This window comes from Argopecten irradians, unplaced genomic scaffold, assembly GCF_041381155.1.
Source record: "Argopecten irradians isolate NY unplaced genomic scaffold, Ai_NY scaffold_0049, whole genome shotgun sequence".
In the NCBI taxonomy this organism is placed as follows: domain Eukaryota; kingdom Metazoa; phylum Mollusca; class Bivalvia; order Pectinida; family Pectinidae; genus Argopecten; species Argopecten irradians.
The window spans coordinates 87440-99645 of record NW_027187516.1 but is presented as its reverse complement, the minus strand read 5'-3'; the positions used below and the strand labels follow the sequence as shown (position 1 = coordinate 99645).

General features: G+C 35.5%; 1 protein-coding gene and 1 pseudogene across 1 annotated transcript; both read left to right on the top strand.

Annotated features, from left to right (window-relative positions):
* The first annotated feature begins 1305 nt into the window (after positions 1–1305).
* LOC138311571 (uncharacterized) lies at positions 1306–4790 on the top strand (annotated as a pseudogene).
* LOC138311569 (uncharacterized) lies at positions 4240–12053 on the top strand. Its single transcript, XM_069252874.1, has 6 exons — positions 4240–4455; positions 6922–7014; positions 9356–9433; positions 9713–9771; positions 9984–10055; positions 10924–12053. The coding sequence occupies exons 1-6, from the start codon at positions 4240–4242 to the stop codon at positions 11090–11092; spliced, it is 687 nt and encodes a 228-aa protein (XP_069108975.1). The 3' UTR covers positions 11093–12053.
* The last annotated feature ends 153 nt before the right edge of the window (positions 12054–12206 follow it).

The following is a 12206-nucleotide window of genomic DNA, read 5'->3' as shown; positions in this document are numbered from 1 at the left end:
TCCCATGGCCTTGACAACTTCGGATCACGGAGGGAGGGGCCATCTGTTGTTTGTTATTTGTTTCTTATAGATCTATATGAACTAATTCAAGTAGTAGCTGCTTCGTCTTAATTGTATATTTCTAAGTTATTGCACAACATTGTTGTTCAATATTTTATACAATTGTTGCTGTTTGCTTATAAAGCAACATTTTATCAAGGTATGTATGTATTGTGCCAGAGGTTCATACCCGATTTAACAATACTTTATTAATTTCCTGTTGTGCTATGGGTTCATACCTCGGTTTAACAACATTCTGTTATTTCTGTTCGTGCAGGTGTGTAACCCGTTTAACTGCAAATTGATAATTTTTTGTTTGTGCACAGGGTTTTTTACACGGTCTTTTTAACAACAATTTGATATTTCTGTTGTGCAGGGTTTTTTACCCAGGTTTAACAACAATTTGATCTATTTCTGTTGTGCAGGTGTTCTTTACCCGGGTTTAACAACAATTTGATTTTTCTGTTGTGCAGGGGTCGTGTACACGGTTTAACAACAATTTGATATTCTGTTGTGCAGGGTTTTTTACCCGGTTTAACAAACAATTTGATATTTCTGTTGTGCAGGGTGTTCTGTGTACCCTGTTTAACAACAATTTTTTATTCTGTTGTTGCTGGGTTTATTACCCGGTTTTTTACAACAATTTGATATTTCTGTTGTGCAGGGTGTGTACCCAATTTAATCAAACAAATTTGATATTTTCTGTTGTGCAGGGTGTGTAACCAAATTTTAACAACAATTTGATATTCTGTTGTGCAGGGTGTGTCCCCGGTTTAACAACAATTTGATATTCTGTTGTGAAGGTGTGTGTACCCGGGTTTAACAACATGTATAGTTCTGGATGTGTCCAAGGGTTTTAAAAACCAGTTTAAACACCAATTTTATATTATATGTCTCTTGCGCCTGGGTTTTAATCATGGTTTAATTCCCCATTACTTAATGCGGCATTGTTAATTATACAGAACTAAATATTCCCATATATAATCTTCATTTGTTTTTATAATCTGACATTATTTTTCATGTTATTGGTGTCTGCTTGGCAGTGCCGTGATACTGAGGGTAACACTTAGATTGCCGTTAATCTTTCCACTAAGGGCTGTAAAATCTGTGCTGTTCGTTTATATGTATTCTGTTTTTACTTGTGCTTGTCCCACAAATTTATATTTTACAGACGCACACGAGACCTATACGAAGATCAAGAAGGCGAGCTGCAATCAATAATAATTTGGTAAACAGGCGAGCAACTCGGACACCTGCTGAAAAATAATGACCAAACCATTGCTTCAACGCCAAATCCCTGAGTCCCAGGCGGCAACAGAGGTTATGGCCTCTACAGCATTCCCGTCAACAGAAGGTCTGGCGGCGGAAATTCTTCGGGCAGATGATGCAGAAGGGCATCACCTTCCAAAATGGGTTCCCAGTCAACACCGGCCCAGTCTACGGTAGGGCTCCCCCATCAGCCTCAACTCGCCCAAACAACTGCAGGTTCCTCAACCAACCCAACAGCCTCAAATCACCCCACAGCTACAACTGCATCAACAACCTCAGCTGAATAAACAACCAATCCTACAGCCATCGGTGACTACCCAGGGTCCCTCAACAACTTTTATCTCATCACCACAGTCTGTGCCTCCAGTGCCGTCCACCTCACAGACAGTTGTAATGCCTCAAACTTTCAATCAGCCTTTTGACATCCAGGCACCCGTTTCAAATGTTGTTAATAACCTTACAGGTAATGTTCATACTATAACCAATACTTACAACAGCATATCCCGACCACTCGATGTGCATTTAGATGATAAAATTAGAGCAAAAAATTATGGCTCATGAGTTTGTGGACTTTGGCAGCTTGCTGTCACATTCCCCAAACCCTGATCAATTTAAAATTCAGGTCCAAGGGGATAATTTGGCCGTGATCCCACAACACAAATCTTTTCAAATTAAATCGGTTGATCAGTGGGTGCAGGCATTTCACATTTATGTGTCTGTCTACATTCTGGCCCATCCAACCAAAACCGTCAGCCTCATGAAGTATGCTGACAACATACAAACTCTTGCGAGACGGTCGGGATTTGCTGCCGCAATGTTTTATGACAGTAACTTTCGTAAATGGCAGCAGCTTAATCCTGCTATGGCTTGGGATGAGCTGAATAATGAGCTCTACATGCAAGCATTGAGTATTGGTTTGAGATCCAAGGCAAGTACCCAGCAGTCCTTTCAGGGCAACAAACCCAACAAGTACCCAAAGGGAAATGTTGGGATTTTCTCAAATCAGGGTCCTGCTCAAGAGGAAACCAATGCAAATTTGCTAATACCCATGTCTGCTCAAAATGTGGAGGGCAGCATAGCCATCAACAATGTAAGAAAAACTCCGACTCCCAAGGGGGTGGAGCTAAACCCAACCCAAAACAGACCAAAAAATTCACAATGATGAGGGTGCATTTAATCCTCCTACTTTGCCTACTCCTGTCAACTATGCCGTATTATGCAAATATTTACATGGTTATGATTCTTCTAAAATAGAATTTTTGGAAAATGGATTTAAATTTGGATTTAAATTACAATACAAGGGAACAAGGGCATTCAGAGATTCGAAAAATTTGAAATCAGCTTTAGACAATGCTAACATTCTAAATGAGAAAATGACTAAAGAAATTTCAGCTGGTAGAATCGCAGGTCCATTTGCAAATCCACCTTTTTCAGATTTACAAATTTCCCCCTTAGGACTTGTTCCAAAAAAGGAACCTGATGAGTTTCGTCTAATCCATCACCTTTCCTATCCAGAGGGTAGCTCTATCAATGATGGTATAGCTTCAGAAGACACTTATGTGAAGTATCAGACTGTGTCTGATGCTATTGGTCTTATCAAATATTTCGGTAAAGGTGCCCTTATGGCTAAAACCGATATTGAAAATGCTTTCAGGATTTTACCAATCCACCCTCACGATTATAGTCTTTTAGGGATGAAAATTGGCCAAAATTTTTATTATGATAAAGTCCTGCCTATGGGTTGCTCTATCTCATGTCGCTTGTTTGAGGAATTCAGCACATCTTTACAATGGATTGTACAACACAAACTACAAGGTGTGGGGGGTGGCACACATTTTAGATGATTTCCTTTTTGTCGCCCCAAACAACTCTGACAAATGTCAAACAGATTTGAATAATTTTTTACATCTATGTAAAATCACGGGGGGTCCCAATTAAGCACAGTAAAACTGTACAACCCTGTACTACCTTAACATTTCTCGGCATAGAGCTCGATAGTGTAAAAATGGAAGCTAGATTACCTAGAGAGAAACTAGATAAAATAGGCAATCTTTTAGCATCATTCATTCGGAAGAAAAAAGTAACATTACGAGAATTGCAATCACTGATTGGGTTACTAAATTTTGCATGTAGTGTGGTTGCCCCTGGCCGTCCTTTCTTGCGCAGATTGATTGATCTGACAAAAGGTCTGACCAAACATTATCATCATATTCGTTTGACAAGTGAGGCAAAGGCTGACATTAAAGCCTGGCAACATTTCATTCAGTCCTACAATGGGGTGACTTTATTTCTTCCTGATATATGGGAGTCCTCCACCCATTTGCATTTTTACACTGATGCAAGCGGTTTAGGTTTTGGTGCTGTGTTGGGAACACAATGGTTTTTTGGGGAATGGCCCCATGTTTTCAACAAATACCATATTACCATTAAAGAACTTTTTCCAATAGTATTGGCTGTACAGCTATGGGGCAATGCCCTTAATAATAAATGCATTCTCTTCCACTGTGATAATTCAGCTGTAGTGGCAGTGCTTAACACGCACACAAGCAAAGAACCTACGGTCATGAAGTTAGTTAGGAAACTAGTATTAACATCTCTTCGATTAAATTTTATGTTTTGTGCTGAACATATACAAGGTAAACGTAATGTTTTGGCAGATCATCTGTCTCGTTTACAGGTAGACAGATTTCGGCTATTGGCTCCACACATGGACAGGGATCCGACTTCTATCCCGGACAACCTGTTAACCATCTAACAAGCCATGTACAGACACTCTTGATGCAGGCCATAGCTCCTCAGACCCAAGCGTTGTACAAACGTGCCTTTCAATCACTGGAACAATTTGTACTTAAAACTTCTTACCTTCAATCATGTTTACCTACAACAGTGGGCACCTTGATATACTTTATTGCACACTTAAATCATCAAGGTATGGCGTCATCAACTGTCTCCACATACACAGCTGCTATTGGTTACATCAATAGGTTGGCGGGTCATCCAGACCCTACACAGTCCTTTGTAGTGAAAAAGATGCTCTCTGCCATACAGCGGGGATCTTATCGCCCTGATACTAGACTACCTATTACTCCCATCATCCTAAGTAAATTAGTTGAGTCTTTACCACATACTGCCGTATCTCACTATCACGTTTGTATGTTACGTGCTATGTATTTATTAGCATTTCATGCTTTCTTGAGGGTAGGAGAGATGGCTATGAACACTGTTAAGTCACATGTCCTGCAATTTCAGGATATTCAGATCATTCAAACTAGTGGACGGCCGACAAAGTTAGAATTAACTTTCAGGTCTTTCAAAGGCAATTACAATATACGCCCTGTTGTACTTGCTATTCATGCAAAGCAACAGAGTAGTACCACTTGCCCAGTCACGGCATTGTTTCAATTTGTCCAGTTGCGGGGCACTTATCCGGGTCCATTGTTTACCTTTCCTAGTAATGTCCCAGTGTCTTACCAGTACTTTAGTTCCTGTCTTTCCGCAGTTATTTCTCGGTGGAAGTCTATGGCTTTTCTAAAACGTTATATACGGCTTCCTACCCTTTTCGATGTCACCACACCATAGAGTTAATGGTTTGTTTGGTGATCAGTTAACAACCTCACCCATTTTCCCCATATCTTGTAAAACAGATCAATTTTTCATTGCCCATGTATATGATTGGTGTCCTTGTATAGGAGACATTTTGTTAAGCTACCCAGGCTTTTCAAGATATCACTCACATTTCAAATCACCTGGGCATTGGGTCGAGGTGACTTAAATCCTAGTTAGTGTGCATCTTGTTACCATACTGTTTATTTGTTACCAGTATCATTGTACATTTTATAAACAATTATTTTGCCATTTTAATTTTGGATCTTATATATATTTATCCGTTCAATCAATCTGGGCATAGGGTCGAGATTATTGAATCTTATAAATGTATACAAGGATAAATATAATAGTATCTTATGTTTTCATTTATCTGTTATTGTAGTTGTATTTGACATTTTTTACGTCTTCTTTAATACCATGGAATATACATATATATTCACGGATTCCTTGCTAGTTCCACTCAATCTGGGCATAGGGTCGAGGTTGGTGGCACTTAAAGTGTAACTTTGGGATTATTTTGTTTTGTTTTATTTTACATATGTTGTATGTTATAAGACGGTGTGCCTGGATGTCATATGTCACTCTTGATCTTCATTGATAACTAGGTTGATAATGATGGACACTTATGTTACCGACCAGTGCGTGATTTGAGTGTACTTGCACTTGAAATTAATCAATGGACCATTCAGGTGAATATGTGATAGTGACACCGTGAAATATGGACCTACAAATTAGTTGGACCGTGAATTGTGATGACTTTGAAATTTACTCCCGACTCATTTTAAGCAATCAATCCCAAAATTCGTATTGTATGAACATGTATCTACGTATGGAACTTTGTGTTGCAACTTTAATTCATTTTCATATTTCTCACGAACTTTCCATCTGTTGTGTGATTGACCGAGAAGTTATCAATGCGAGGATTTTCTAAACGATCTTCATTCCGGTTATATCATCCTTCAATAACCATCTGCATTGTAACTTGAACTTGTATATACAATTGTTGAAGATTACCTTTTATTACTTAATTATATTTGTTCATGCTATTTTGTTTTACCTCAAAACTGGTTTCAATGTATTTTTTAGGAACATCATCAATATATTTCAGACAGGGCTTCGGGGTGGGGTATGGTTTCTGATCATGTATTTACATGGTCAGATACCATTGTGGCGGTTTATCCCCACCCAGGACCTAAGAATGCTGGATACAATTTTATGTTATTGAAATGTTTGTATTTCAATATATAATTCTAAACTGTCGTTTTGTAATAAACGGCCAATTTCAATTCAAACTTTATTTGTTGGGTTGTTTTTTTTCCCGATCTTTGGTCCAACAAGCTTGCCCTGTCTGAAGTTCACTGAGGTCATGTATAATTAACAATTAAAATGTAATTTTAATATATTTTATACATGCTGAAGGGATTACATTTGTTAGTATAGTCCCTAGGCTATGTACTTTATATTGTACTGTTTGTAAACAAAAGGAGGGCGCAGGGTGAAGGAGGTGATAGGTCACGCGCACTAATTTGCCTATATAACCTAATTACACTGTACGCAGAGTCATTCCAGCCTCTGCAGTAACCAATATGGACACTGGTCAAGGTCAGTTTGTTGCATGATTTTATTTGAACCCGCCTCCCTCCCCTGCTTCCTCCGATAGTGTTTTGTTCAAATTCATTTTTTAGGTGGGCGGTTTATCCCCACCTAGGACCTAAGAATGCTGGATACAATTTTATGTTATTGAAATGTTTGTATTTCAATATATAATTCTAAACTGTCGTTTTGTAATAAACGGCCAATTTCAATTCAAACTTTATTTGTTGGGTTGTTTTTTCCCGATCTTTGGTCCAACAAGCTTGCCCTGTCTGAAGTTCACTGAGGTCATGTATAATAACACTCTTTCATATGCTGATTTCAATGAAAGGGATACTCTAACAACGGTAACAAAAATGATTTACAACCCAGGGCTTACTGAAATTACGAGTAAAACAACTCCTCCATTAACAGGATGATGATGTAAATGATGATGATGATGATGATGATAACGAAGAGGATCTAGAGCTGCCTGGCACTTTCTCGAATGAAGAGGTTGAAAACGGTGTAAGTAACAATTACACTTTTGTATGATTTCATCAAAACTGTAAAAAGTAAGCATGTCACTATCCTTTATTAAATCGTTTACTACAGTTATGTTTTTTTCCTGAATCAAGCCTTATAAAAACAGTATTGTCACCAATATTCAAAGTAAATTGACATGTCAAATGGAAATTGCTGGGTGAATTAGACCGGAATTGCGGTCAGATTCTTGCTGCAAATTTAATTCATCAGATTGATACAGATTTTTTAGAGTATCATGGTTTAATACCTGCTATCAGAAAATACCTGAATGAAAAATGTATGAATATGTCAAATTGAATATCCTTCTACTCCTACTAACATTAAATAAATTCATATAAATTGTACAATATAATGGGATAACAATTAACATTACTCTTACCGGTCGAAAGAGATGGGAAGACTTTGTTCAGCTGAATTATTTGAAATGGGTTGATATTTAAAAAATACACCTATACAGTAACAAAAAAATCTATCTTATTAAAAGCTATCTAAATTATATCTTGACCACAAATTGATATACATGGATGCATAATATTTTGGAAAAGACTTAGTTAGGTTATCAACTTTGTGCATGCTACATATACGATAAAATGTCTTTTTGTTCTCTTATGCAAAATGTCATTTCAATTACTTAATTTGTATGGCAGCCAATCATGAAGTTATACTTGAATACTTATATATTTGAAAGTTTGGACTTCAAAGAGTAAACAAAGCCAATTTGTCGCCAATGTAAAACTATTGAATTTACATTCATGCAATTTTAACCATGGCAATTAACTGTATGCTATCAACTTTATTACAGATTCTTTCTATATACAACTCATTATCTGGCATACCGTCAGGATCGGAGAAGAGGTAATTATTACTATTTCATGGCACACTTTTACCATTGCAACGCCAAAATTAAATGTTTTTCATTATAGTTACTTCTGGTGGTGAATTGATAGTATAACTCCCGTTTATTTCAAGCAAAGGCTACTCAACTCCATTTTTCAATATATTTAGTATGTCATATGCAATTTGGAATCGCACAAATGAATACATGATTGTTCGCATCTGACACTTTAATTGTTTTAGTACAGATCGAGGAACATGTAATAAAAGTGTTTGAACACTTATGCATGCACATGTGATAACCGTTACGTCTCTTTGGGCAATGCTCCATGCGTATGATGAATATACAATGTTCTACAATGCCATGTTTACAGTACAGTAGGTCTACCTGTGTTTGTGCAAGCATATTTCTTGACCGACGTCAGACTTGTTTGAAAACTTCAGGACATATAACATTCGTGTTTTTGAAGTGATTTCAAACGTAAACTTATCAAAATAGTATTCAGGTTATCGCAAAGTTTAAGACACTCTCACCTATCTTACTTAACTTTATCCTTCTGTACAATATACTTTAATCCTTAAATGTATATGTGTATCTTTCCTTCACGACCTTCATACCTGATGTTTATTATCCCCTGCCCAACAAAGTTGGCGGGGGATATACAAATGTGTTCCGTCCGTCCGTCCATCTGTCCGTCCGTACGAATGGTTTCCGGAGCATAACTCTAAAACCAGTAGAGATATTTCTACGAAACTTCATACACACATTGGTCTTATGGTCTAGTAGTGTCTTTTGCTATTTTAAGGTTTTCATTTTTTGTATTTTTTCCGTAACCATGGAAACATTGCTGAAAATATCATATTTATGTACCAGGTTCGTTTCCGGAGAATAACTCTAAAACCAGAAGAGATATTTCCACGAAACTTCATAGACACATTGGTCTTATGGTCTAGTAGTGCCTTTTGCTATTTTTAGGTTTTCACTTTTTGTGCTTTTTTCTGTAACCATAGAAACATTGCTGAAAATATCATATTTTTGTAGCAGGTTCATTTCCAGAGCATAACTCTAAAACCAGCAGAGATATTTCCACGAAACTTCATAGACACATTCTTTTTATGGTCTAGTAGTACCTTTTGCTATTTTTAGGTTTTCATTTTTTGCACTTTTTCCGTTACCATGGAAACATTGCTGAAAATATCATGGTAAATGGTAAATGTTACTTTGCAAAACTCCACCCATCTTTGTGTATATAGTCTAATATAAATGTCAAGGCTGTATACCTGATTCAACAATTGCAGCCCCGCTCTACTTGAATTATGCTCTCCATCTTTCTTTAGTTCAACTTCCTTTTTCCTGGTTTTTTTTTCATACACATAAGTCTCCACAATCACACTTACTTCAGCTTTGATATCTCCATTGGCGGGGGATCTGAATGACTATGTCCTTGTATTAACAATTTTGTTTCATGTCAATTATATTATTTCACAGTATTTTTCACACGATAAGTTTATGAGAGGACCATGTAGACAGGCAAGAGGATATGGCATCCAGAAATTTAAACCTGAGGTATAAGCATTCATTCATTTGCCTAATACAATCACAGTACATATTTCATATCATTTATAATATATGACTTAACACTTTTACCAGCCACTTTTAAATATATTTAGCATTTGGTACAGTTGTATTATCTAACATTGTAACCATTTCGTAATCAATGATCATATTGTTATCACATGTAATATTTATAATATGCATCTGGATATTTTTCCGACTTCCATATAGAAATTAAAATAGCTTATAGTTTGGATAATTTTTACAAATATTATATATATGATGTTACAGTTGTACCTGGCTCTGGAGATGTGGTTGAGGAACACATTTTTAAAACAAATAGAGAAGGAGTAAGTATTCTTTAAGTATAATTATATAGCCACAATAACTTTAAGTTTTGTTATGTTTGTTCAAGTTTATCCGTGTCATAATTCTACACTCTCTAGTACATTTAGACATTTTACATCATTCCAAAGCATCTTAATCAATCTGGTGAAATAATTCATTAAATTCATAATGAGTAGAAATATAAAACAGTTCTCTAACCTTTTCCACATTGCAGCTACTTCACAATGTGGGGAACTATACGCGGCGCAGGAGACAGTCTGCTACATCTTTTAAAGGATTCACCAGGGTTTGTGTTTGTACTTACACTTATTCCAATATGTGTTTGTGTACATTGTGTATGTCTTATTCCATGTACATTTGCATTACAAACCTCTTGCTGTGGTTAAATCTTACACATAAAACTATGGAATACCTACAATGTATATCAGTAGATTTTATCACTTTCATTTACAAAATATTTATTTTGACATAATTAAAAACAAATACTGGTGGTATTGCTATTCAGTTCTCTATTAGCAATGAACATGTGTATCACAAGTACTGATATGTATAATAATTTGATATGAATTTTCTAAAAAAATTTCATCAATTTGACAACAAATTGTAATAACTGTGTTATGATAATTAATGTGAAAACTGTACATTGGACGTTTGTTGTGTTAATAATTTAACAAAAATAACATACAAACAACTGTAAACCGATTTAGTTAATTGACATGGTTACAATAAAATTCAGTGACATAGCCCCACAATGTTTCTACAAAATTCAATTGAAATTATTACCATAGCAACCCAACTCAACAAAGAAAACAACCTAATAACCAAAAGTGCACAAACATTACTAGATAATTTCATTGAAATTTATTCAGTAGTTTAGGCAAATTTATCTGGACCAACTATTTCCATGGACACACGGACAGACATACAGACAAGCTGATTCCATTTTTGAATACCCTATCTCTAATCGGTCCTGGTTGGTGGGATAAATATTTTAATCGACAAGGTTTCATAGCTGATATTCCAAATTCCCAAGTTGTGAATTGTATAGCTACTACAAATCTTATATCATAGGAGCTCATAATCAATTAATTTGACGACGACTTATTCAATCGGTGTCTCTATGCAAGCTACAGGCTTACTTTCGTTTCTTACAGAAATGCTGACTTGTACATATCACAAGTAATGTTCAGAGACGCCATTTCAAGGATCGTCATGGAAATTTCTTCAATCTCGTGGAAGACGGCGAATTCCATCTGCAAAGCGACTGAATCAGAGTCTTGGCGAAAATCTTTGAAGTTGTGTAACAAAAACCTTAAATCGTAATCTTCAAGTATATATATATCTATTCGTTGTATTAAACATTAGATAATGAGCCATAACGGGCCATAAATTTGGACATGCAATTTCATCCTAAGTAATCTATTCTAAAGCATAAGCTGTGAAACTCTTTCAAATGGACAGACAGTTGAATTACATCTTATCAAATCAACCTTAATTGCAATACAGATTTGATGTTCTGTAAAATTCTGGTTTTTTTTTAATACTTTTTCCATATTTACATGGATAGTTGAAATTACTAACAACACTGTAAAATTGTGATATAAAATTGTAGAGATGACTTGGCTACACAGTCTGCAATATGTACTCCTTTCAATGTTCCAACCTTTGGTGATGAATAACATGTTAAAAGATCGGTGTTATTGATTTCTATATTTGCAAATAACTTAATAAATTACATTCAACTTAAAATGTCTGTGCATGACATTTTCAGATATATCAAGTTCATTTCTGCTGTAAGTCTTAAAGATTACATTTTATGAAATTATAGTGTATTACAGTGTGTCACTAAAACCGGTTGGCTATTTCATTCCTGTATTTTATTGCTGTTACACTAGTTATATTTTAAAGCAACAAATGATGACCAATAACTAATTCTGTAATAGCTGGGCCAAAAAATCAAGCATGCTGAACCCCATTTTGTCAACAGTTTTTAAATATTTTAACGCTTTCTTTTCAAAAGCAACAACTTACAGAAATTTACTCATGTCAACTGTCTTTATGAAGTAATGAAACTTACAAAAAATGTACATTGTATAGTCATCTTCTAAGATTTATAAGTATAGTAACTATCATATAATGCTATTATGAGCAACAATAATGGGTTGCCTTTGTGATGTCACAATTTTCTTAATTGTGTATTTTTTAGACATTTTTTTTGTCTATCATGCAACTATGCACTGTAAAATATTGCTATTCATTTTGTGATATGTATATGGTCACAACAATTACATTATGGTTAAATACCCAAACTTTTTTTTATGAACAGCTATTTCAAGCAATATTGAAGAAGGAATTGCTATAATTTTTAATTTTCAACAGAGAGGATATTTAAAAAGATTTAATCACAAAACACTTACAATGTAGAACAATTATTGCT

Coding starts and splice junctions, on each gene's coding strand:
- LOC138311569 (XM_069252874.1), top strand. CDS start 4,240: ATGGCGTCATCAACTGTCTCCACATACACAGCTGCTATTGGTTACATC. Junction 4,456..6,921: donor CTGCCGTATCTCACTATCAC/GTTTGTATGTTA, acceptor CTCCATTAACAG/GATGATGATGTAAATGATGA. Junction 7,015..9,355: donor ATGAAGAGGTTGAAAACGGT/GTAAGTAACAAT, acceptor ATTATTTCACAG/TATTTTTCACACGATAAGTT.